General features: G+C 50.6%; 1 protein-coding gene across 1 annotated transcript in view; it reads right to left on the reverse strand.

The window, feature by feature from the left end:
* ZC3H18 (zinc finger CCCH-type containing 18) overlaps nucleotides 1-27237 on the reverse strand; it is a 62238-nt gene extending 35001 nt beyond the window's left edge. The window contains exons 1-9 of the mRNA XM_069739382.1: nucleotides 27108-27237; nucleotides 19392-20157; nucleotides 13117-13201; nucleotides 7274-7416; nucleotides 6930-7022; nucleotides 5583-5740; nucleotides 3831-3863; nucleotides 1900-2014; nucleotides 455-705 (exon numbers count right to left, since the gene is read on the reverse strand). Of these exons, the coding sequence (XP_069595483.1) occupies nucleotides 455-705; nucleotides 1900-2014; nucleotides 3831-3863; nucleotides 5583-5740; nucleotides 6930-7022; nucleotides 7274-7416; nucleotides 13117-13201; nucleotides 19392-20144 (1631 nt within the window). The 5' untranslated portion in view covers nucleotides 20145-20157; nucleotides 27108-27237. The remainder of the gene's footprint in view (nucleotides 1-454; nucleotides 706-1899; nucleotides 2015-3830; nucleotides 3864-5582; nucleotides 5741-6929; nucleotides 7023-7273; nucleotides 7417-13116; nucleotides 13202-19391; nucleotides 20158-27107) is intronic.
* Nucleotides 27238-27475: the final 238 nt, after the last annotated feature.

A 27475-nucleotide genomic window follows, 5' to 3' on the forward strand; every position in this document is an offset into this window, starting at 1 on the left:
GCAACAAAATATTAAGGAGGGCGCCAACATTTTTGCCATGACTGTATAATGTACTGAATAACAGCAAAACCCTCCCCCAAAAAACCCCAAACCTAAGTGAGGTGAAATTAAGGAAAATAAATAGAGGTTTCACCCTTTACGATTTGTTTTCCTTGTCTCTAGCGATCAGTTGACATTTTCTGACAGATAGAACTATTTTTCGGAGTTGTATCCAGGACGTGTTATATTTTTGCTTTTCGAAATGTAGGTTTTTTTGTACCATTTTGGTGTCAATACGACTTGATGATCTCCCTTTATTCAATTTCTGGGGGATGTAAATATACCCCCAAAAATGTCATCGTTGCCAGGTGGTCCCTTGCTGGCGCACGCCCCGTTATGAGCCCAGCAGTCTCGTCTGTAGATGCCGCTCCTCACCTGGCAGCACAATCGTTTCAGGCAGGAGACGACCACTAACCTGGGCAGCAGCGGAGACTTTGTCCTCGTTTTGTCCTTCTCCTTGTCTTTATCTTTCTGCCGCTCCTTCTCGTCCCTTTTGCTTCGATCTCTCTCCCATTCATCTTTCCGTTTCTGCCGGTCCTTCTCTCGCTCCCGTTCTCTATCGCGCTCTCTTTCTCGCTGACGACGCTCTCGATCTCTGTCCCTCTCGCGGTCTCTGTCTCGCTGTCTGTCTCTATCCCTATCGCGATCTCGCTCCCGCTCTCTTTCCTGCACAAAAAGAAGAAAAAAAGTATTAGGAGATCAGAGTGCAAAACGCCATCTACACGGAGAGACTGCAAAACTCAGCCGCTCAGGAAAGTAAGGAAGCAATCTGCCTTATGTACAGTGACTGCAAAGCAGAATAGTGAGTGCAGCTCTGGAGTATAATATAGGATGTAACTCAGGATCAGTAATGTAATGTATGTACACAGTGATTGCACCAGCAGAATAGTGAGTGCAGCTCTGGGGTATAATACAGGATGTAACTCAGGATCAGTAATATAATGTATGTACACAGTGATTGCACCAGCAGAATAGTGAGTGCAGCTCTGGGGTATAATACAGGATGTAACTCAGGATCAGTAATGTAATGTATGTACACAGTGACTGCACCAGCAGAATAGTGAATGCAGCTGCGGAGTATAACACAGGATGTAACTCAGGATCAGTAATGTAATGTATGTACACAGTGACTGCACCAGCAGAATAGTGAGTGCAGCTCTGGGATATAATACAGGAGGTAACTCAGGATCAGTAATGTAATGTATGTACACAGTGACTGCACCAGCAGAATAGTGAATGCAGCTGCGGAGTATAACACAGGATGTAACTCAGGATCAGTAATGTAATGTATGTACACAGTGACTGCACCAGCAGAATAGTGAGTGCAGCTCTGGGGTATAATACAGGATGTAACTCAGGATCAGTAATGTAATGTATGTACACAGTGACTGCACCAGCAGAATAGTGAATGCAGCTCTGGGGTATAATACAGGATGTAACTCAGGATCAGTAATATAATGTATATACACAGTGACTGCACCAGCAGAATACTGAGTGCAGCTCTGGGGTATAATACAGGATGTAACTCAGGATCAGTAATGTAATGTATGTACACAGTGACTGCACCAGCAGAATAGTGAGTGCAGCTCTGGAGTATAATACAGGATGTAACTCAGGATCAGTAATGTAATGTATGTACACAGTGACTGCACCAGCAGAATAGTGAGTGCAGCTCTGGAGTATAATACAGGATGTAACTCAGGATCAGTAATGTAATGTATGTGCACAGTGATTGCACCAGCAGAATAGTGAGTGCAGCTCTGGGGTATAATACAGGACGTAACTCAGGATCAGTGTGATGAGATGAGAGCAGAGTGAATGCAGGGTGAGGATTGTTGCAGCCACTTTGCAGTTACGTACTCTATAGCGATACGGCTCGGCCTCTGTGTACTGTACTCTGAAGTTTTCGTACTGCCCGCCACGCCAGTATCTCTCCATTTCCAGGTCATAGTAGGGATCAGCAAAGGGATCGGGGCTGAAACAAAAACAATATAGAGAACAGTTTAGGTAATGTTAAGTGACGCCCTTACAAGAGGACGTTCAGCACACGGCGCGTGTCATATCATCAGCACAAAATAAAACCGTAAAATGGTCACGAGGTGTAAACATAACAGTCTAAGCATTTCCTCCATGTGTCCCTGTGGAAAGTTTTTGTCCCTAGTCTATTTACAAATGCCTCATGGTCCATAAAATAATATGGCTTCTACAAGATGATGCAAAAAATAGACATAATCATAAAAGGATTTATACGGTGTCCCGTGCCGATATACAGCTGTAAAGATGCAGCGAGTGGCTGCCGTATACGACGGTGGAAGTTTACTCCGCACCCTCTATAGTAAATCCACGTGGTTAAAGCTCTGGGTAATTTCCAAATCCTAAACATTGTACGTCAGAGGTCTGGTGAGTGCAAACCGGACGTAGGATCTCGCCTGTGTGAACTGCGGCTTACAAGCCCAACACTCAGAGGCTATGTGGATGCACAGCCTGCAATGGGGGGCTTCACACAAGGACTATCCCCCTAGAATGTGGCCAAAAATTAACTACTTCGCATCTGTAACAGCAGCCACGCAGATTAGACTTAAGATGGTCGACCCTGCCGATATCGGCTTCTAGGACCAAGTATAAAGCGGACCATGTAGCCACGCTCCCGACAGCAGCCACACAGATTAGACTAGATGGTCGACCCTGCCGATATCGGCTTCTAGGACCAAGTATAAAGCGGACCATGTAGCCACGCTCCCGACAGCAGCCACACAGATTAGACTAAAGATGGTCGACCCTGCCGATATCGGCTTCTAGGACCAAGTATAAAGCGGACCATGTAGCCACGCTCCCGACAGCAGCCACGCACATTAGACTAAAGATGGTCGACCCTGCCGATATCGGCTTCTAGGACCAAGTATAAAGCGGACCATGTAGCCACGCTCCCGACAGCAGCCACGCACATTAGACTAAAGATGGTCGACCCTGCCGATATCGGCTTCTAGGACCAAGTATAAAGCGGACCATGTAGCCACGCTCCCGACAGCAGCCACACAGATTAGACTAAAGATGGTCGACCCTGACAATATCGGCTTCTAGGACCAAGTATAAAGCGGACCATGTAGCCACGCTCCCGACAGCAGCCACACAGATTAGACTAAAGATGGTCGACCCTGACAATATCGGCTTCTAGGACCAAGTATAAAGCGGACCATGTAGCCACGCTCCCGACAGCAGCCACGCACATTAGACTAAAGATAATCGACCCTGCCGATATCGGCTTCTAGGACTAAGTATAAAGCGGACCATGTAGCCACGCTCCCGACAGCAGCCACACAGATTAGACTAAAGATGGTCGACCCTGCCGATATCGGCTTCTAGGACTAAGTATAAAGCGGACCATGTAGCCACGCTCCCGACAGCAGCCACACAGATTAGACTAAAGATGGTCGACCCTGCCGATATCGGCTTCTAGGACCAATTATAAAGCGGACCATGTAGCCACGCTCCCGACAGCAGCCACGCACATTAGACTAAAGATGGTCGACCCTGCCGATATCGGCTTCTAGGACCAAGTATAAAGCGGACCATGTAGCCACGCTCCCGACAGCAGCCACGCACATTAGACTAAAGATGGTCGACCCTGCCGATATCGGCTTCTAGGACTAAGTATAAAGCGGACCATGTAGCCACGCTCCTGACAGCAGCCACGCACATTAGACTAAAGATGGTCGACCCTGCCGATATCGGCTTCTAGGACCAAGTATAAAGCGGACCATGTAGCCACGCTCCCGACAGCAGCCACTTACCCTTGCGTCACCGTTTCTCGAAATTCTACTTCCCTGGAAAAGAAAAAATATATATAAAAGATTTAAATCTAGAAATATTATTTTATCATTTATACATGAGCACTACAGGCCCCAGCAGCACTTTTTGGTTGGGGTAGAAGAGTAGCTGCTCCTCGTTACTGAGCCCCGTCACCTTATGGATTGTTGGAGGTGTTGGGCCCGCCCCGGCGGCTCAGGGCTTGTTCCACAGCGCTGTAAAAACATATTACTGCAGAATGAGGCGCGGTAACACCCGATGGGGCTGATAAAAGCGTTATTCCCGTCTTAGTCAATGTCTCAGGTGCCTCGGCAATGTGTACGGGACTGGCAGAGACTGGACGCCAAACTCACAGATCTCACACGCTTCCACACTCCACCGCGCGGCTGACTGACCTCATACTAATACTTAGCACCAAACATTGATGCAATTAAGACATCCACTGCAGTTTATAAATCCACTTTGTGTTGAGAGCTGCAAAAAGCATCGAAACCTCCTGGAAATTGTGCAGCGCCAAGTCCGTTTCTTTGGCTGAATTTCAGTCTGCCATCAACGGGACCCCATAGAGGCTGAAATCTCAGGTGTTATGGGATAGGGTGCCTCATGGAACACTCGGGGAAAGGAGCCAAAATCAAAGGTAAAGTCCGGCCGGAGACTACACGGCGCAGGAGACTAAGTCAGCTCCCTGGTGGTTTCTCCCCGGCGAAGTCACCTACACATGAATGCGTGTGCACAGGCACCGGCGAAGTCACCTACACATGAATGCGTGTGCACAGGGAGAGACCTGTCAGTCAAGGGGAGAAGACGCCGAGGGACCAGTCATCCAAGATGCAGAGTCCCCGGCCGGATCCCTTTAATCGGAGGAGGTTCCCTTCTGTTTCTCTCCTCTCCGCCTTCTGCTCATGTGAAATTCCACTCTGGATTACAGCTCTATTCTGGATACAAGTTTCAGATTATAAAACTTTACTACGAGACTATAAAACTGCCAGATCACGATAATAAAAAAAAAAAAAAGTACTTTCATTTTCATTGCTCTGGTTCTATTCATCAGCATCTAAAATATCCGAGGGCAACGGGAAACGAGGCAAATCGGGGAACGAGGGGGAACAGACAAACAGATGATTTATAAAGAATACATTATTAGAAAACAAGAAGGATCATAAGAATCTGTGGCACATACAATGGGACCCGGAACCGTGGGACATATGCACCCGATTACGCAACACATGCCGTGGGACATACAAACCCAGTTACACGGCACATACGGTGGGACATACACACTCCGTTACACGGCACATATGGTGGGACAAACGCATCCAGTTACGTGACACATGCCGTGAGACATATGCACCTAGTTATGCGGCACATACGATGGGACATACGCACCCAGTTATATGGCACATGCTGTGAGACATAGGCACCCAGTTACGCGGCACATACGGTGGGACATACGCACCCAGTTATATGGCACATGCTGTGAGACATAGGCACCCAGTTACGCGGCACATACGGTGGGACATACGCACCCAGTTATATGGCACATGCCGTGAGACATAGGCACCCAGTTACGCGGCACATACGGTGGGACATACGCACCCAGTTATATGGCACATGCCGTGGGACATAGGCACCCAGTTACGCGGCACATACGGTGGGACATACGCACCCAGTTATATGGCACATGCCGTGGGACATATGCACCCAGTTACGCAGCACATATGGTGGGACATACGCACCCAGTTTCACGAACTTCTCTAGTGATCCGATAATTCCAGTCCCGTAAATAGTCATTCTCCTTATCAAACTCCCTCTCGTCTTCCCCGATGGTGACAGTGAGACGTTTCTCCTCAAAGTCGGGCTCCTGCTCTTTTCTCATTGTGGCTTTCTTCAGCACCTAAAATACAGATAAATATTTAAAAAAAAACAACTAACATTTTTAAACGGAAAGCAAACTCTCCATATCGCCCAGCCAACATCTTTCCTGGTTGATGATGGCTTATCTATTCAGCCATCATCTGCCTCCAACAGCCACGGGTGAAGCAGAGTGCCTGTGACGGGATTAAGGGGCAGGAATGGGTTGTCAGGACAGCTGGGGGTCTTCTGAGGACCTCAATGCCAGTCATTATTATACTCCTGTGAAAGCCAGCGTGATTTTCTCTACACCTAGTGATGCTGAAGCCCTGCTATGATTGCAGCTTCAAGTCCACTAAGGGGACTATATTAAATCCAGCATGAAAAGAAAAAAAAAAAAGCTTTTATAAGTATGAAAAAAAAAATACAAAAGTTCAAGTCAGCGCCCTTTTGGTCCTGTTAAAAAAAAATAAAAAAACCCTCTGCAGTCCAGTAACAGTGGCCAACCATGTGCAGTGCTTACAAGCTCCTTTCTACGTCTCTTAGGCTATGTGCACACGTTGTGGATTCTCTGCGGATCCGCAGCGTTTTTTTGCAGTGCAGAAAAGCAATTGATTTACAGTACAATGTAAATCAATGAGAAAAAAAAAATGCTGTGTACACTTTGCGGAAAAGCTTTGCTTTAAAAGAAGTAGCATGTAACTTCTTTTTTGTGAATCTGCAGTGTTTCTGTACCCATTCCATTATAAAAAACCGCAGGGGTCAAAAGCGCAATAAATCCGCAAGAAAACCGCCGCAAAAACGTACAAAAAACGCAACAAATCCGCAGGGGCGTTTTCTGCCAGGAGAGGCAGAATCCGCACCGGAAATTCCTAAGCCTAATCCGCAACGTGTGCACATAGCCTTATGATTTCTGCTCTGAAGCTCGCCGGAACACAAATCTCAGCCAATTTCAGTGCATCTGTCCCCCAATGATGGTGCAGAGGTAAAGCGACGGCCTCCATGAACCGTCCATCGAGCAGGAGGCTCAGGAGCGGAGCGCCACCGATGGTGAGGAGGCCAACCCCTTTAAGAGGTTTTGTAAAAGTTCCTTTATTTCTGCAGCACAGAAGCGCGGCAGCACCGGCGGACTTTATCTGCAGGAGAACATGCAATCCTGATGACGGAAGCGGTTATCTGGCACAGAAAAACTAACCGGAAAGTCATCAGCTCCAAAAGTACCACTGCGTTACCTCTTTGGCGTGCCGGAGGCCTCTCTCCCAGGCACTTTCTGTCGGGGGGTCCTGGATTAGGGGGAGTAGTAATTCCTCAGAGGCCGGAGCCCCCTGTGGAAGAGAAATGTACAGTTACAAGACTATTAATGCAAAATAAATCAATAATAAATAAATCACAATTCTGCCCAAGAGTAAAGCCTCCATGGAAATGTGTGGGGGGCGACACAGACTATTGCCCCAGACGATGAACTGCGGCTCCTCTTACCCCAAATAGGGTCCCCGATCAGTCCGAAAGAAAGGAGCCGCGCCCGGTAATAACCCCAATGAGAGGTCCTAGGTCCGCAGGGGGTACGGACACTTACCCAGGGGTTCGGAGCGAGCGGCGTCCCTCCAGCAGCGGTGCCGTTCGTGGAGAAGGGGTCGGGTTTGGTGATGAGCGAGTAATTCCCCTTATCATTCATGCCGGGGTGTAAGAAGCGACAGCTCATCCCCCACGTGCAGTTCCCTAGAAGAGACGCAGGGGGTTAAGTTCCTGTAATCCGGCACTGACCAGACCCAAAAGGCACCGGGTTATCAAATATTCTGGATTATCAGACAATAACTTGGGGAGTGATTTCCTCCGCTACTGGGAAATTTCCTATAACGCTGACACTCAGGACTGGAAGCGAGTTCCGGATTATCAGACTTTCTGGAGTACTGGACGCCAGATTAAAAGGCACTGACTGAATAATTGTGATGGCTGATCCAGAGGTCCATCGCGTCTCATGCTCCGATCACAACCAAAGCTGCACCTGGAGCCTTGCAGACTTCCCCCACTAGGTCACTTCCAATGAAGGTTTCAGCTGCAGCTTTGGATGTGACTTGTGAACACAACACTTCTGTATCTGTGGCGGTAGGTTTTCTCTACAGGAATCAACAAGAGACATGTTTTTATATTATTCTTTTAAATATTTATCATCTGCAGGACCATGGAGAAAAGTGGCGCCATTTCTGGTGAAGCAGGGGGGGAAGAATATGGGACGTTCGGTGAACCCAAACAATGGCTGCAGCCAATCACCGGCCTTTAAAGCGATAGAGGTGCAGGCCAGAGACTGGCTGCAGCGGTTGTGTGGTCGGGCGGCCGCCTGTAATTTGGGGATTTCTGGATAAACCCACCTCCGGGACAGATACACACTCATGACAGTTTGACTCTAGTAAGTGGAAACAGTCAGCAGGTGTGACGACAGACCCGCGCCCAATCAGGGGCTGTTGGCCAAGCGATCGGCGTGCTGCGTCTATAGGTGACTCAGTTATAGGTGACTGAATGGAGAAACAAGGTGCAAAAGTGAAGTAACCCTAAAATTCGGGATGACACCGGGCGTGACGTCACTGCCATTGTACGTGAAGTGTCGGCTGAGTCACGGGCCGGTGTCACAAGAGCGTACTACCCGGCAGGACAGGATATTGCGCCACCGCACAGGTATGTCCAGAAATCACCGGGACCAGAGGCCGCACATTTACATCACACATTTCCCCAAAAATCACAAACTGTAAAACATCGTCTAAAAATACACAGAACAAGGGGTGAAATCCGGCGAGGAGCCGCCCGCGGGCTGCAATCCGACGCCATCGTCATGGTATAGGGTGACGTAAAGGGGGGATTTCAGGAGCCAACACCCCAAAGTGGCTCCCGAGGGTACCTCCTGCCAAAATAGGGAGCAGATCCCACCGACAAAAAGCAGGAAAGGGCTCCAAAATCCCATCAATACGTAGCTACAACCTGTCAACTCCTAAGGGATCAGTGAGCTCTCCTCTGAAATCCTCTGTGCTGCTGAAAGGGCCATGCTGTCAGTTATGCAACACTCAGTCCGTAACCACCCTCAGAAAATACTCTGTGCTGCTGTGAGGCAATGCCCCTAGTTATTAGTCTCCAATGTCCCAAAAGATCAGCGAGCTCACCTCCTGAAACACTCTGTGCTGCTGAAGTAACCCTGATCTCTCTGACTTCACTCACAACACTCTGTGCTGCCGAACGGACCCAACTCCTCCTATTATCTAACTCTCAGGCTGCAATCTGCACATATCTCTCCTGAAATCCTCTGTGCTGCTGGTGCTTCTCATCAGAGAGCAGTCAGTCCCCTGCATCAGAGCATGTAATATACGGACATGCTGTACGTTATAGTTGGGGGTCACCCAATCGCCCCCTTATTGCCAGACGCAGATTACAATTTGTTAATGGATGAGGTCACCCAAAGTAAAAAATCCCAGAAGTGAGAAGTCTCCTGTGCCCTGCACCATGCCCTGCAGTGACGTTTCCTGTGCCCTGCAGTGACGTCTCCTGTGCCCTGCACCCTGGTCTCATGTGCCCTGCACCCTGCAGTGACGTCTCCTGTGCCCTGCACCCTGGTCTCCTGTGCCCTGCATCCTGCAGTGACGTCTCCTGTGCCCTGCACCCTGGTCTCATGTGCCCTGCACCCTGGTCTCCTGTGCCCTGCACCCTGGTCTCATGTGCCCTGCACCCTGGTCTCATGTGCCCTGCACCCTGGTCTCATGTGCCCTGCACCCTGGTCTCATGTGCCCTGCACCCTGGTCTCATGTGCCCTGCACCCTGGTCTCCTGTGCCCTGCACCCTGGTCTCCTGTGCCCTGCACCCTGGTCTCCTGTGCCCTGCACCCTGGTCTCCTGTGCCCTGCACCCTGCAGTGACGTTTCCTGTGCCCTGCAGTGACGTCTCCTGTGCCCTGCACCCTGGTCTCATGTGCTCTGCACCCTGCAGTGACGTCTCCTGTGCCCTGCACCCTGGTCTCCTGTGCCCTGCATCCTGCAGTGACGTCTCCTGTGCCCTGCACCCTGGTCTCATGTGCCCTGCACCCTGGTCTCCTGTGCCCTGCACCCTGGTCTCATGTGCCCTGCACCCTGGTCTCATGTGCCCTGCACCCTGGTCTCCTGTGCCCTGCATCCTGCAGTGACGTCTCCTGTGCCCTGCACCCTGGTCTCCTGTGCCCTGCATCCTGGTCTCCTGTGCCCTGCATCCTGCAGTGACGTCTCCTGTGCCCTGCACCCTGGTCTCCTGTGCCCTGCATCCTGCAGTGACGTCTCCTGTGCCCTGCACCCTGGTCTCATGTGCCCTGCATCCTGCAGTGACGTCTCCTGTGCCCTGCACCCTGGTCTCATGTGCCCTGCACCCTGGTCTCCTGCGCCATGCACAGACGTCTCCTGCGCCATGCGCCCTGCACCGACGTCTCCTGCGCCCCCCTGCACCGACGTCTCCTGCGCCCCCCTGCACCGACGTCTCCTGCGCCCCCCTGTACCGACGTCTCCTGCGCCCCCTGCACCGACGTCTCCTGCGCCCCCTGCACCGACGTCTCCTGCGCCCCCCTGCACCGACGTCTCCTGCGCCCCCCTGCACCGACGTCTCCTGCGCCCCCCTGCACCGACGTCTCCTGCGCCCCCCTGCACCGACGTCTCCTGCGCCCCCTGCACCGACGTCTCCTGCGCCCCCTGCACCGACGTCCTGTGCCCCGCGGAGACATCTCCTGTGCCCTGCGGAGACGTCTCCTGCGCCATGTGGCGACGCTTCCTGCGCCGACGCCTTCTGCGGTGACACCTCCTGCGCCCTGCGGTGACACCTCCTGCGCCCTGCAGTGACGTCTCCTGCACCAGTCACTTTTACTCTCCTAGCGCTCAGACAGCTGATAATAATGTCCAATAGTGACCAGGGCGGAGGTGGCTACAGGACAGGAGTAGACATACTGTGTAACCAAGGAAAGCAGTCAGGGATCTAGGAAATATGGGGGACAAAAACCCCAGAACCAGAGCATCAAACGGAAACACAGGGTGTGGTGAGAGACCGACTCTATCACCAGCTCTCAGCCAATCAACAAGTCTAACAATTGCTGATTGGCTAAGAACAAGCGCTGCATAGATTTCACCACAACGGGCGGCCAACTGTCCTTCCCAGCTGGAGGCCAGTCACCGAATCCTCCAGCTAGGACTGTTAATATTCATAAAGGAGAAGCCGGAGCACTGGGCTGGCACAACGCAAGGAGGCCGGAATGACGAGTGTTTGTAGGAGGTGGGACAAGGGTTAACGTGGGAGGGTTTTTTGTGATGGGACATTTATAAGGGGGTTTAGGGGCAGTATTTGCCAGTTTCCTGCCCCCTGGGTCACACAGCAAGTTCCCCTGTCACCTTACCTCAAGAGGTGGTGGATCAGCTCCTACAATCTATGAGGATGGCTGCCAGTGGTCACCCCCAGGGCTAGTTAGACAAGAAGGTGGCACGGTTTGTCGGCGGTGGAGTGAGGATGGCAGCGACATTGTCCCCACTAGAACGGCGCCCTCATCAGTCTCGGTCCCCCACTCGGCTGTCCCCTGACCAGGCTCAATGTGTAAGGCACAGGAGACCCCCTGGCACGTATGCACCAATCCAGCCTCCATGCCAAGCCCCGGGCCAGAAGGAACCCAGGTCCATGGCTTGGCGGGCTAGCAGTTAGCATGCGTTTACTCGCGACGGGATTAATCAACGATGGGCTGTCGCATTCATGTGCCCATTGGGCGGTCTGCTTCTGCCAGCAGTGAGAACGTGCTTCAAAGTCACCCCTCAGCGATATCAGACAGCAGGCTAGCTGCCAGGGGTCCCCCTTGGTACCCAAGCTTGTTGGTCTACCCTCTAACTTAGTGCCATTCCCCAGGGCCCCTCGTGTTTTACAGGAACCCAGGGCTATGGCCGCCCTCCCTTGTCTACACCTGCTGGGGACCCATCTGCTGGGAATTGTGGTACCGAAGCACAGCTGTCTGGGTGCTGGCCAGTGATGTGAATAGTAGTTTGGGCGGGGGGGGGGGGGGGGTGTCCCAGGTGGTAGCACCTGTTCAGGCGGAAACCAATAAGGGCAAGAAGATTAATTTGGGTGATAAACTGCAGGATGAAGTTTGCGTCTGCTTCATAGGCCTTTAGGTGCCCACCTTACAGGGTTTATGGGGGATTCAATGGTGATTCTTGTGTTGCGACGACTAGACACAAAGGAGAAAGGGTTGGGGGTGCCCTCCTCAGTTATGGACCTGGGCGTTTGGGCAGCCGAATTGCTGATTAGAGGGTCTCTTTCTGCCGGCATGTGGATGCCATACCGGTCTGTATAGGAGTTGTGGAAAGGATCGTTTGGTCAGGAGTTGTCTGAGGATGAGCAGGTAGGATTGTTGATGCTACGGTTAAGCAAGGAAGTGTCAAAAAAAAGGTGGTCGGTGTCAAAAGTAAATCCAGGTGATCTCCAGGTTGGCCTTTGGTTTCAAATTATGAGGTTATAGGGATTTAATAAGAGAACTGGAGCATGATTTTTTTTTTTACGGCTTTGGACATCCCGGTTTCATCCGAGATCGTTCCCCGGATGAAGTGGCGAAACGCTTGGTCAGTCGAGAAGTTAGACATGGCTCCAATAAAGGTGATCAGGGCGATTTCACACTTGGTTTCTCGTAATGGGGTGAGGAGATGCGGCATTTTGTTTAAGAAAGTGGTAATGACAAATTTTGTTTAGCAGACGGGGTGCAGCTGAATGCTGTGCAAATTGATTTTCAGACTATGGCGTCACAAGAAAGCATCGAGCATTGAAAGGTAAGGGGGTCTTGAGCATTTTAGGGTTCAAATTCTCTCGTGGCGGCATGTATCGGGGTCCTCGAAGTTGGTTTTAACTTCATCAGGACACAGATCCCCGTGTAGTAAGTTGGTTATTTGGTCTGGGGATTGGTGCGTCTTAAGGCAAAGAAATGTCGAGTCCCGGGTCAGCGGTTATCCATTAATGAACCTTTGGGTTTTTGGTGCTCCTCAGCCTGTTGGTTGTGGCAGGGAGCAATCATGGTTTTAGGCTTATGGTCATTTTGGAGGTCACCAGATCTTGTAATGTTATTGGGCCTTAAATATGGTTTATATATGTTTGCAATGTTTATAATAAAGGCGGCGGTGACCAGTATTATCCTACTTGTGTCTGTTATGGAAAACGGTGGGGGGCTACCCGGATCACCGGAGAGTCGACCATGAGAAACAGGGGGAATATCACGGGCACCGTGGGGTGTAATTCAGGACACTCACTCATCCTTTTCTCATTCAATGGCCGTCCTCGCAGCAGCCGTAAGGCGAGACACGACTGATCCTATCTGCACTTGCACATATTTTACGGCGCCCGGAGGCAGCGAGTTCTCGTCAGAGTTCTGTCCACCGTCCGATTAGTTCCTTACCTTTCATGAAGAAGCGGCAGGTGAGTCGGGGTCGGGTTTTTCTGTCGTTCGGATCTTTCACTTCGCCTTCTTCCAGGTCGTCGTCCTGTGGTAAGAAATGAATTGTGTGAAGGGTCTGGATATAAGAAAAAGGAGCAAAAACGCTCAGGACACAGATGAGACTGTTCACACCTGGTTTTAAAAAAAAAAAGTGTAATTTGCCCAGTGTATGCAAAAAATACACAATGTGGGGGTACAAAGAGCTAAGGAGACATCAAGGAATACTCCCATCATGCACAAAAATGAGGAGTGAACATCGCCAGTACAGCCGCTCATTACATCAGCCACAAAGCACATGTATAGAATGACATCTCTGAAATACTCTGTCCTGCGGACGACCCTGCTCCATACAGTCATTCATTCTGTCCTTATTGCTGAACAAGTAATTGCCCACCATAACCCAGATTACCAAACTCATCTCTTTAAAATACTCTGTGCTGCTGTGAATTTTTAATCTGCCTAGTTAACGATCAGAATAAAAGCAATCAGGTGACATGTGACGAAGCGTCGGGGCGATTAACAGCCGTCTACAGGGCGGCACGGTGGCTCAGTGGTTAGCACAGCAGCCTTGCAGCGCTGGAGTCCTGGGTTCGAACCCCACCAAGGACAACATCTGCAAAGAGTTTGTATGTTCTCTCCGTGTTTGCGTGGGTTTCCTCCGGGCACTCCGGTTTCCTCCCACATTCCAAAGACATACTGATAGGGAATTTAGATTGTGAGCCCCATCGGGGACAGTGATGATAATGTGTGCAAAATGTAAAGCGCTGCGGAATATGTTAGCGCTATATATAAATAAAGATTATTATTATTATTACCATCACAAACTGGTCCGAGGGGTAAAGCGTAAAAAACTTTCCACCACTAGATCCCGCCGCAGTTCCTTTCATGGTGACAATACTGACACCTAGTGGCACAAGAATAAACCGCGCCATCCGTTTTTTCTCTGCAAAAATTGTGAAGTCTTGAGCGACCCCTGCTGCTCAAATGAGGTACTACACCAGAAAAAAACCAAAACCCCCCCTAAGAATGCAGAAGGCAGCGTAAAATGTCCATCCCAGGGACCCACTCTCGGCACAAAGAAACAGAAAACCTTCTGTGAACATCCTGACGCCTCCCGCATTATCCGCTTGTCCTCTACGTGGGACTGTGTCATGTAAGTACGGCTTAGCTGATGTGTCTGGATGTACAATGAAGAGTCCACAATGGGGTTTGGGGGGCTAGTACCCCACCTGATCACACTTGCACCAGGACTTGATGTCAGCTATGAGTTTTGACATATCACATCAACCCCAACTACCTTTACCCCGATTGCCACCGCACCAGGGCAATTGGGAAGAGACGGGCAAAGTGTCAGAATTGGAGCATCTCATGTACTGCGCCATTTCTGGGGCGGCTGCGGGTTGGGATTTTTAGGCTGGGAAGGGCTCAATAACCAGAGACCTCCTCAGCCTGATAATATCAGACCCCAGCTGTCTGCTTTACCACTGCTGGTTATCGAAAATAGGGGGGACCCCATGTGATTTGTTTCATTTAATTATTAGCGTCATACATTTACAAAACGTTACAAGCACAAGGCCCTAATTATATATAATGGATATCCATCTACCTAAATGGAAATATTAAAACCATCGCTGAAGTCGGCATCCAGGAACTGCAAACTGCGCATGGTCAAAGTAAACCAGCACTACAAGGAAGGGTCTAGCATGTCTGCACATGAGTGTCGGCCATATTGGAGACAACAATGTACAAATACAAGAGAAAACAGAAGACTAGAGCATGTCTGCACATGAGTGTCGGCCATATTGGAGACAACAATGTACAAATACAAGAGAAAACAGAAGACTAGAGCATGCCTGCACATGAGTGTCGGCCATATTGGAGACAACAATGTACAAATACAAGAGAAAACAGAAGACTAGAGCATGTCTGCACATGAGTGTCGGCCATATTGGAGACAACAATGTACAAATACAAGAGAAAACAGAAGACTAGAGCATGTCTGCACATGAGTGTCGGCCATATTGGAGACAACAATGTACAAATACAAGAGAAAACAGAAGACTAGAGCATGCCTGCACATGAGTGTCGGCCATATTGGAGACCAGCGATGTACAAATACAAGAGAAAACAGAAGACTAGAGCATGCCTGCACATGAGTGTCGGCCATATTGGAGACAACAATGTACAAATACAAGAGAAAACAGAAGACTAGAGCATGCCTGCACATGAGTGTCGGCCATATTGGAGACCAGCGATGTACAAATACAAGAGAAAACAGAAGACTAGAGAATGTCTGCACATGAGTGTCGGCCATATTGGAGACAACAATGTACAAATACAAGAGAAAACAGAAGACTAGAGAATGTCTGCACATGAGTGTCGGCCATATTGGAGACAACAATGTACAAATACAAGAGAAAACAGAAGACTAGAGAATGTCTGCACATGAGTGTCGGCCATATTGGAGACCAGCGATGTACAAATACAAGAGAAAACAGAAGACTAGAGCATGTCTGCACATGAGTGTCGGCCATATTGGAGACAACAATGTACAAATACAAGAGAAAACAGAAGACTAGAGCATGTCTGCACATGAGTGTCGGCCATATTGGAGACAACAATGTACAAATACAAGAGAAAACAGAAGACTAGAGCATGTCTGCACATGAGTGTCGGCCATATTGGAGACAACAATGTACAAATACAAGAGAAAACAGAAGACTAGAGCATGCCTGCACATGAGTGTCGGCCATATTGGAGACAACAATGTACAAATACAAGAGAAAACAGAAGACTAGAGAATGTCTGCACATGAGTGTCGGCCATATTGGAGACAACAATGTACAAATACAAGAGAAAACAGAAGACTAGAGAATGTCTGCACATGAGTGTCGGCCATATTGGAGACAACAATGTACAAATACAAGAGAAAACAGAAGACTAGAGCATGTCTGCACATGAGTGTCGGCCATATTGGAGACAACAATGTACAAATACAAGAGAAAACAGAAGACTAGAGCATGCCTGCACATGAGTGTCGGCCATATTGGAGACAACAATGTACAAATACAAGAGAAAACAGAAGACTAGAGAATGTCTGCACATGAGTGTCGGCCATATTGGAGACAACAATGTACAAATACAAGAGAAAACAGAAGACTAGAGCATGTCTGCACATGAGTGTCGGCCATATTGGAGACCAGCGATGTACAAATACAAGAGAAAACAGAAGACTAGAGAATGTCTGCACATGAGTGTCGGCCATATTGGAGACAACAATGTATAAATACAAGAGAAAACAAAAGACTAGAGCATGTCTGCACATGAGTGTCGGCCATATTGGAGACCAGCGATGTACAAATACAAGAGAAAACACAAGACTAGAGAATGTCTGCACATGAGTGTCGGCCATATTGGAGACAACAATGTACAAATACAAGAGAAAACAGAAGACTAGAGCATGTCTGCACATGAGTGTCGGCCATATTGGAGACAAGCGATGTACAAATACAAGAGAAAACACAAGACTAGAGAATGTCTGCACATGAGTGTCGGCCATATTGGAGACCAGCGATGTACAAATACAAGAGAAAACAGAAGACTAGAGAATGTCTGCACATGAGTGTCGGCCATATTGGAGACAACAATGTACAAATACAAGAGAAAACAGAAGACTAGAGCATGTCTGCACATGAGTGTCGGCCATATTGGAGACAACAATGTACAAATACAAGAGAAAACAGAAGACTAGAGCATGTCTGCACATGAGTGTCGGCCATATTGGAGACAACAATGTACAAATACAAGAGAAAACAGAAGACTAGAGAATGTCTGCACATGAGTGTTGGCCATATTGGAGACAACAATGTACAAATACAAGAGAAAACAGAAGACTAGAGCATGTCTGCACATGAGTGTCGGCCATATTGGAGACCAGCGATGTACAAATACAAGAGAAAACACAAGACTAGAGCATGTCTGCACATGAGTGTCGGCCATATTGGAGACCAGCGATGTACAAATACAAGAGAAAACAGAAGACTAGAGCATGTCTGCACATGAGTGTCGGCCATATTGGAGACAACAATGTACAAATACAAGAGAAAACAGAAGACTAGAGAATGTCTGCACATGAGTGTCGGCCATATTGGAGACAACAATGTACAAATACAAGAGAAAACAGAAGACTAGAGCATGCCTGCACATGAGTGTCGGCCATATTGGAGACAACAATGTACAAATACAAGAGAAAACAGAAGACTAGAGAATGTCTGCACATGAGTGTCGGCCATATTGGAGACAACAATGTACAAATACAAGAGAAAACAGAAGACTAGAGCATGTCTGCACATGAGTGTCGGCCATATTGGAGACAACAATGTACAAATACAAGAGAAAACAGAAGACTAGAGAATGTCTGCACATGAGTGTCGGCCATATTGGAGACAACAATGTATAAATACAAGAGAAAACAAAAGACTAGAGCATGTCTGCACATGAGTGTCGGCCATATTGGAGACCAGCGATGTACAAATACAAGAGAAAACACAAGACTAGAGAATGTCTGCACATGAGTGTCGGCCATATTGGAGACAACAATGTACAAATACAAGAGAAAACAGAAGACTAGAGAATGTCTTCACATGAGTGTCGGCCATATTGGAGACCAGCGATGTACAAATACAAGAGAAAACAGAAGACTAGAGCATGTCTGCACATGAGTGTCGGCCATATTGGAGACCAGCGATGTACAAATACAAGAGAAAACAGAAGACTAGAGCATGTCTGCGCATGAGTGTCGGCCATATTGGAGACAACAATGTATAAATAAAAGAGAAAACAGAAGACTAGAGCATGTCTGCGCATGAGTGTCGGCCATATTGGAGACCAACAATGTACAAATACAAGAGAAAACAAAAGATTGGAGAATGTCTGCACAGGTATGTCGGCCATGTTGAAGACATGTTGAATTTTTCCTCCATAATCCGATTACTTTTGAAAAAATTAAATTTATGTGAAATGTAGGCATTGAGATTTTGTTATGTTTCAATACCAAGAGTCGGCGCCTTTTTTAGCCACAGTGCGGGTGGTTCTTATCCCATTACTTAAGGACCTAGTCTGATCTGTGATTATCTCGTATACTCTGAATATATTGTCTTGCTTTTATTCCGGATTATGTTCAATTTCCAGTAGTGCGACAGGAGTCCGTAACTTTCAGAAATACAGATACCGTAAAGAGCAATTCAAAGATGGTGATGAGAATCTTAAAGGGACTCTGTCACCTGAATTTGGAGGGAACAATCTTCAGCCATAGGGGCGGGGTTTTCAGGTGTTTGATTCACCCTTTCCTTACCCGCTGGCTGCAATATTGGATTGAAGTTCATTCTCTGTCCTCCGTAGTACATGCCTGCACTAGGTGCAATCTTGCCTTGTGCAGGCGTGTACTATGAAGGACAGAGAATGAACTTCAATCCAATATTGCAGCCAGCGGGTAAGGAAAGGGTGAATCAAACACCCGAAAACCCCGCCTCCATGGCTGAAGATTGTTCCCTCCAAATTCAGGTGACAGTGTCCCTTTAAGTGCATGTGAGGCATGCAAAAATTCTAGACGCTGACGGCGCGTGGGGACATACATAATGGATTGGGACATGAGAAGATGACTGCTCTCCAATATGGCGTCTCCTGTATTTATACATTGCTGGTCCCCAATATGGCCGACACACATGCACAGACATGCTCCAATCTTCTTCTGTATTTATACATTGCTGGTCTCCAATATGGCCGACACACATGCGCAGACATGCTCCAATCTTCTGTATTCATACATTGCTGGTCTCCAATATGGCCGACACACAAACACAGACATGCTCCAATCTTCTCCTGTATTTACCGTACACATCGCTGGTCTCCAATATGGCCGACACACATTCACAGACATGCTCCAATCTTCTGTATTTATACATTGCTGGTCTCCAATATGGCCGACACACATGCGCAGACATGCTCCAATCGTCTCCTGTATTTATACATTGCTGGTCTCCAATATGGCCGACACACATGCGCAGACATGCTCCAATCGTCTCCTGTATTTATACATTGCTGGTCTCCAATATGGCCGACACACAAACAGACATGCTCCAATCGTCTCCTGTATTTATACATCGCTGGTCCCAATATGGCCGACACGCGTGTTGGAAACCCATGAAATATGTGACGTGTAACCCCCCGTCACTCACATCAATCTCCCCTTCATCGATCTCTCCATCGTCGTCGTCCTTCTTCTTCTTGTCCTTCTGACTCTCATCCTTCTTGTTGAGCGGAGATCCTTCTTTGTCTTCTTCGTCGTCAGCCACAAGTTTCTCTTGGTCGTCTTCCAGGTTGGGGCCCGCCAGTTCTTCTGGAACCTCTTCGTCATAATCCAGTTCATGCTCATCCAGTTCTCGAGTCACAGAAGAAGCCTCATCGTGAAGGTCGTTGCCTCCTTTGTGGTCATCATCGTCCTCGTTCGGAGAAGGCGGACCGTCTCGGATGTGTTCGCTCTCGGAGCGCAGAGACTTGGTCTCACTCAAGTGATCCTCGTCATCGGAGGGGAGAGGGGACCTCGCTGGGCGGCTCTCGGGCTCTTCGGGGCCATCTTGGTTCCTTTCTGGAAGGTCTATGCTGCTTTTCTCCACTGGAGGGGAATCAGGGGAATCTTGGAGGGGCTCAGAGTTGGACCCAGACATAGCTTTATCCTCTGGGAAAGACTTTGGCGAATTCTTATTGTTTGATATGGGGGAAGAGTGTCCTTCAGAGCCCGAGAGAGGTTCGGACAAGTCATTGAGAGGGCTCCTATCGTCCATCGGGTCCCTGTGGCCATCCTCCTCCTCCGCGTCCAGCTCATGGTCTGAAGACTGATCCCCGTAATCGTCTTCCTCTTCATCTGTCAGCTCAGGTAAGATTTCTTCAGGAGACAGTGGGTCCCGTTCAGGACTCTCCGGGGAGGCCATTTATCCAACGTACCTGAAAAAAACAATATGAAAGCATAACAAAGCGGAAAGCAGGATACGGATACGTCTCCGCCATTACCAAAATATGTGCTTGTTGTCAGTGAATAGAACATTTCTCATTTCCATGAAGCCGAAAAGGAGATTTTTGTAAAAAGTATCAGAGCAGGAGAAATATTAGTGCAGCTTCTATCACAGGGGAATGTCCAGACCAGATGCATCTGGAGCAAACCCTCCGCTGTGAAAAGTATTACGCTTTCAGCGCTTCCATTCACTGACAAGCAGGCATTTAAAAAAAAAAAAGCGTTGGGGATGCCGGCAGGTGGGAGGATCAGATCGGCGGCACCAATTAGCCATGTGAAGTCGCCAGCCTGCAGTGATCACATTGCTCCGTACTCCCTACAGCCAAGGACACGCAGCGTCCTGACACAAGGCCTATCCTAAGGAAAGTCCCTCTAACATGTCCCTTCTCCCGGATGGTGAGGGACACAACAGTAAAAAGAGACAGTGCAGGGATTGCTTGCTGTCTGCAACCATCAGGACACACAGGTGTGCACAGGAGCATACGGGGGTCTCTGCCGGCAGGTAATAGCTGCACCCATCCTGGGAACATGACAGGGGCGTCCCCGTACCGAGAGGACATGTTTGCGGTATTATTCTATGCGGAGATGGATTATAACTTACACCAGGAGATCTGGCCACCGCTGAAACAATCCAGAAAAAAAAAAAGGAATTTCTATTGTGAGATAATTGATCCCGATGGGAAACGAATCCAAGGAAGCAGCAAAACCCCAGGTGCACAGAGACCCCGTGGTGAAGAGCGGGGAGGGGGGACAGTGCCAGACAGGGGGTCACAGGCCCCAAATATTAGCAGGAGGGTGGATACACATTTACTGCTCATCTGCCATGCCGGAGAGCGGTGCATCGGAGGTGACGAGGCCTGCACCGTATGTACAGCACAATCTGCACAGGAGCAGGGCAGGCTTCACGCCGTGTGTCAGGGGAGTATAGTATGTGCAGCACAATCCACACAGGAGCAGGGTAGGCTTCACGCCGTGCGTCAGGGGAGTATAGTATGTGCAGTACAATCCGCGCAGGGCAGGCTTCACGCCGTGCGTCAGGGGAGTATAGTATGTACAGCACAATTCGCACAGGAGCAGGGCAGGCTTCACGCCGTGCGTCAGGGGTGTATAGTATGTACAGCACAATCCGCACAGGAGCAGGGCAGGCTTCACGCCGTGCGTCAGGGGAGTATAGTATGTGCAGTACAATCCGAGCAGGGCAGGCTTCACGCCGTGCGTCAGGGGAGTATAGTATGTACAGCACAATTCGCACAGGAGCAGGGCAGGCTTCACGCCGTGCGTCAGGGTTGTATAGTATGTACAGCACAATCCGCACAGGAGCAGGGCAGGCTTCACGCCGTGTGTCAGGGTTGTATAGTATGTGCAGCACAATTTACACAGGAGAAGGCAGGTTTCACACCGTGTGTCAGGGTTGTATAGTATGTACAGCACAATCCGCACAGGAGCAGGGCAGGCTTCACGCCGTGTGTCAGGGGTGTATAGTATGTACAGCACAATCCGCACAGGAGCAGGGCAGGCTTCACGCCGTGTGTCAGGGGTGTATAGTATGTACAGCACAATCCGCACAGGAGCAGGGCAGGCTTCACGCCGTGTGTCAGGGGTGTATAGTATGTACAGCACAATCCGCACAGGAGCAGGGCAGGCTTCACGCCGTGTGTCAGGGGTGTATAGTATGTACAGCACAATCCGCACAGGAGCAGGGAAGGCTTCACGCCGTGTGTCAGGGTTGTATAGTATGTACAGCACAATCTGCACAGGAACAGGGCAGGCTTCACGCCGTGTGTCAGGGGTGTATAGTATGTACAGCACAATCCGCACAGGAGCAGGGCAGGCTTCACGCCGTGTGTCAGGGGTGTATAGTATGTACAGCACAATCTGCACAGGAACAGGGCAGGCTTCACGCCGTGTGTCAGGGGTGTATAGTATGTACAGCACAATCCGCACAAGAGCAGGGAAGGCTTCACGCCGTGTGTCAGGGGTGTATAGTATGTACAGAACAATCCGCACAGGAGCAGGGCAGGCTTCACGCCGTGTGTCAGGGGTGTATAGTATGTACAGCACAATCCGCACAGGAGCAGGGCAGGCTTCACGCCGTGTGTCAGGGTTGTATAGTATGTGCAGCACAATTTACACAGGAGAAGGCAGGTTTCACACCGTGTGTCAGGGTTGTATAGTATGTACAGCACAATCCGCACAGGAGCAGGGCAGGCTTCACGCCGTGTGTCAGGGGTGTATAGTATGTACAGCACAATCCGCACAGGAGCAGGGCAGGCTTCACGCCGTGTGTCAGGGGTGTATAGTATGTACAGCACAATCCGCACAGGAGCAGGGCAGGCTTCACGCCGTGTGTCAGGGGTGTATAGTATGTACAGCACAATCCGCACAGGAGCAGGGCAGGCTTCACGCCGTGTGTCAGGGGTGTATAGTATGTACAGCACAATCCGCACAGGAGCAGGGCAGGCTTCACGCCGTGTGTCAGGGGTGTATAGTATGTACAGCACAATCTGCACAGGAACAGGGCAGGTTTCACGCCGTGTGTCAGGGGTGTATAGTATGTACAGCACAATCCGCACAGGAGCAGGGCAGGCTTCACGCCGTGTGTCAGGGTTGTATAGTATGTGCAGCACAATTTACACAGGAGAAGGCAGGTTTCACACCGTGTGTCAGGGTTGTATAGTATGTACAGCACAATCCGCACAGGAGCAGGGCAGGCTTCACGCCGTGGGTCAGGGGTGTATAGTATGTACAGCACAATCCGCACAGGAGCAGGGCAGGCTTCACGCCGTGGGTCAGGGGTGTATAGTATGTGCAGCACAATTTACACAGGAGAAGGCAGGTTTCACACCGTGTGTCAGGGTTGTATAGTATGTACAGCACAATCCGCACAGGAGCAGGGCAGGCTTCACGCCGTGTGTCAGGGGTGTATAGTATGTACAGCACAATCCGCACAGGAGCAGGGCAGGCTTCACGCCGTGTGTCAGGGGTGTATAGTATGTACAGCACAATCCGCACAGGAGCAGGGCAGGCTTCACGCCGTGTGTCAGGGTTGTATAGTATGTACAGCACAATCCGCACAGGAGCAGGGCAGGCTTCACGCCGTGTGTCAGGGGTGTATAGTATGTACAGCACAATCTGCACAGGAACAGGGCAGGCTTCACGCCGTGTGTCAGGGGTGTATAGTATGTACAGCACAATCCGCACAGGAGCAGGGCAGGCTTCACGCCGTGTGTCAGGGTTGTATAGTATGTGCAGCACAATTTACACAGGAGAAGGCAGGTTTCACACCGTGTGTCAGGGTTGTATAGTATGTAACAGCACAATCCGCACAGGAGCAGGGCAGGCTTCACGCCGTGTGTCAGGGGTGTATAGTATGTACAGCACAATCCGCACAGGAGCAGGGAAGGCTTCACGCCGTGTGTCAGGGGTGTATAGTATGTACAGCACAATCCGCACAGGAGCAGGGCAGGCTTCACGCCGTGTGTCAGGGGTGTATAGTATGTACAGCACAATCCGCACAGGAGCAGGGAAGGCTTCACGCCGTGTGTCAGGGGTGTATAGTATGTACAGCACAATCCGCACAGGAGCAGGGCAGGCTTCACGCCGTGTGTCAGGGTTGTATAGTATGTGCAGCACAATTTACACAGGAGAAGGCAGGTTTCACACCGTGTGTCAGGGTTGTATAGTATGTACAGCACAATCCGCACAGGAGCAGGGCAGGCTTCACGCCGTGTGTCAGGGTTGTATAGTATGTACAGCACAATCCGCACAGGAGCAGGGCAGGCTTCACGCCGTGTGTCAGGGGTGTATAGTATGTACAGCACAATCCGCACAGGAGCAGGGAAGGCTTCACGCCGTGTGTCAGGGGTGTATAGTATGTACAGCACAATCCGCACAGGAGCAGGGAAGGCTTCACGCCGTGTGTCAGGGGTGTATAGTATGTGCAAGACAATCCGCACAGGAGCAGGGCAGGCTTCACGCCGTGGGTCAGGGGTGTATAGTATGTGCAGCACAATTTACACAGGAGCAGGGCAGGCTTCACACCGTGTGTCAGGGGTGTATAGCAGGTGCAAAACAGTCCGCGCAGGAGCAAGGAAGGTGTCACGTGTGTATAGTATGTGCAGCACAATCCGCACATGAGACTGGGCATGTCATTAATACTGAGGGGACCCTGACACCGGGCAGGTCATTAATATTGAGGGGACCCTGACACCGGGCAGGTCATTAATACTGGGGGGACCCTGACACTGGGCAGGTCAATAATACTGAGGGGACCCTGACACCAGGCAGGTCATTAATACTGAGGGGACCCTGACACCGGGCAGGTCATTAATAGTGAGGGAACTCTGACACCGGGCAGGTCAATAATACCAGGGGGACCCTGACACCGGGCAGGTCATTAATACCAGGGGGACCCTGACACCGGGCAGGTCATTAATAGTGAGGGAACTCTGACACCGGGCAGGTCATTAATACTGAGGGGACCCTGACACCGGGCAGGTCAATAATACCGGGGGACCCTGACACCGGGCAGGTCATTAATACAGAGGGGACCCTGACACCGGGCAGGTCATTAATACTGAGGGGACCCTGACACCGGGCAGATCATTAATACTGAGGGGACCCTGACACCGGGCAGATCATTAATACCAGGGGGACCCTGACACCGGGCAGGTCATTAATACTGAGGGGACCCCGACACCGGGCAGATCATTAATACTGAGGGGACCCTGACACCGGGCAGATCATTAATGCAGAGGGGACCCTGACACCGGGCAGGTCATTAATACTGAGGGGACCCTGACACCGGGCAGATCATTAATACTGAGGGGACCCTGACACCGGGCAGATCATTAATGCAGAGGGGACCCTGACACCGGGCAGATCATTAATACTGAGGGGACCCTGACACCGGGCAGGTCATTAATACTGAGGGGACCCCGACACCGGGCAGATCATTAATACTGAGGGGACCCTGACACCGGGCAGATCATTAATGCAGAGGGGACCCTGACACCGGGCAGGTCATTAATACTGAGGGGACCCTGACACCGGGCAGGTCATTAATACTGAGGGGACCCTGACACCGGGCAGGTCATTAATACTGAGGGGACCCTGACACCGGGCAGATCATTAATACTGAGGGGACCCTGACACCGGGCAGGTCATTAATACTGAGGGGACCCCGACACCGGGCAGATCATTAATATTGAGGGGACCCTGACACCGGGCTGGTCATTAATACTGAGGGGACCCTGACGCCGTGCAGGTCAATAATACCGGGGGGACCCCGACACCGGGCAGGTCAATAATACCGGGGGGACCCTGACACCGGGCAGATCATTAATACTGGGGGGACCCTGACACCGGGCAGATCATTAATACTGGGGGGACCCTGACACCGGACAGATCATTAATACTGGGGGGACCCTGACACCGGGCAGGTCATTAGTACTGAGGGGACCCTGACACCGGGCTGGTCATTAATACTGAGGGGACCCTGACACCGGGCAGGTCATTAATACTGAGGGGACCCTGACACCGGGCAGATCATTAATACTGAGGGGACCCTGACACCGGGCAGGTCATTAATACTGAGGGGACCCCGACACCGGGCAGATCATTAATATTGAGGGGACCCTGACACCGGGCTGGTCATTAATACTGAGGGGACCCTGACGCCGTGCAGGTCAATAATACCGGGGGGACCCCGACACCGGGCAGGTCAATAATACCGGGGGGACCCTGACACCGGGCAGATCATTAATACTGGGGGGACCCTGACACCGGGCAGATCATTAATACTGGGGGGACCCTGACACCGGACAGATCATTAATACTGGGGGGACCCTGACACCGGGCAGGTCAATAATACCGGGGGGACCCTGACACCGGGCAGGTCAATAATACCAGGGGACCCTGACACCGGGCAGATCATTAATACTGGGGGGACCCTGACACCGGACAGATCATTAATACTGGGGGGACCCTGACACCGGGCAGGTCAATAATACCGGGGGGACCCTGACACCGGGCAGATCATTAATACTGGGGGGACCCTGACACCGGGCAGATCATTAATACTGGGGGGACCCTGACACCGGACAGATCATTAATACTGGGGGGACCCTGACACCGGGCAGATCATTAATACTGGGGGGACCCTGACACCGGGCAGGTCAATAATACCGGGGGGACCCTGACACCGGACAGATCATTAATACTGGGGGGACCCTGACACCGGGCAGATCATTAATACTGAGGGGACCCTGACACCGGGCAGATCATTAATACTGGGGGGACCCTGACACCGGGCAGGTCATTAATACTGAGGGGACCCTGACACCGGGCAGATCATTAATACTGGGGGGACCCTGACACCGGACAGATCATTAATACTGGGGGGACCCTGACACCGGGCAGATCATTAATACTGGGGGGACCCTGACACCGGACAGATCATTAATACTGGGGGGACCCTGACACCGGGCAGATCATTAATACTGGGGGGACCCTGACACCGGACAGATCATTAATACTGGGGGGACCCTGACACCGGGCAGGTCATTAATACTGAGGGGACCCTGACACCGGGCAGGTCAATAATACCGGGGGGACCCCGACACCGGGCAGGTCAATAATACCGGGGGGACCCCGACACTGGGCATAATGTGACCTCTGACCCCCATAATCTGTACCCCTCTTTCTACAGGTACTGACCCCCGGACACAGACGCCCCAATACTAAAGCTGAGTGGAGGCAAAGAGGACGAGATGAGGCGTCTCCCAAACAGCAGAGCCCCGGACTGTGGCAGCGGCCATGACAGGAGCGCCCCGGTACAGTACAGGGTCCGGGCCAGCACTCCGCCTCCTCATATCCCGCTTACCTGAGGCTGGAGGGCCGGGGACGGCGCCGGGATCCTCGCTCACACACAGGCGACAACGAGTGACGGGATCCCGCTCCTGCTGCAGGCGGCCTCACTGACGTCATCCACTGGTGCCGGCGTCAACTCGCTACGTCATCAACCGGCGCCGTCTGCTCGCTGCGCTCGACAACCAGCGCCGTGCAGGGCCAAGTGACGTCACCACGATACGTAACGAGCATGGCGGCAGTGCGAGAGGGGAGGGCGGCTGTGCGAGAGGGAAATCCCTCAGTACTAGAGCCCAGCTCACTCCATCCTCCAGGACCCCCAGAGACTCAGATGGGGAGGGGGGTCTACAGCTCATGTGCCGGGAGGATAAAACTGTGCTAGCA

This window comes from Ranitomeya imitator, chromosome 9, assembly GCF_032444005.1.
Source record: "Ranitomeya imitator isolate aRanImi1 chromosome 9, aRanImi1.pri, whole genome shotgun sequence".
NCBI lineage: Eukaryota > Metazoa > Chordata > Amphibia > Anura > Dendrobatidae > Ranitomeya > Ranitomeya imitator.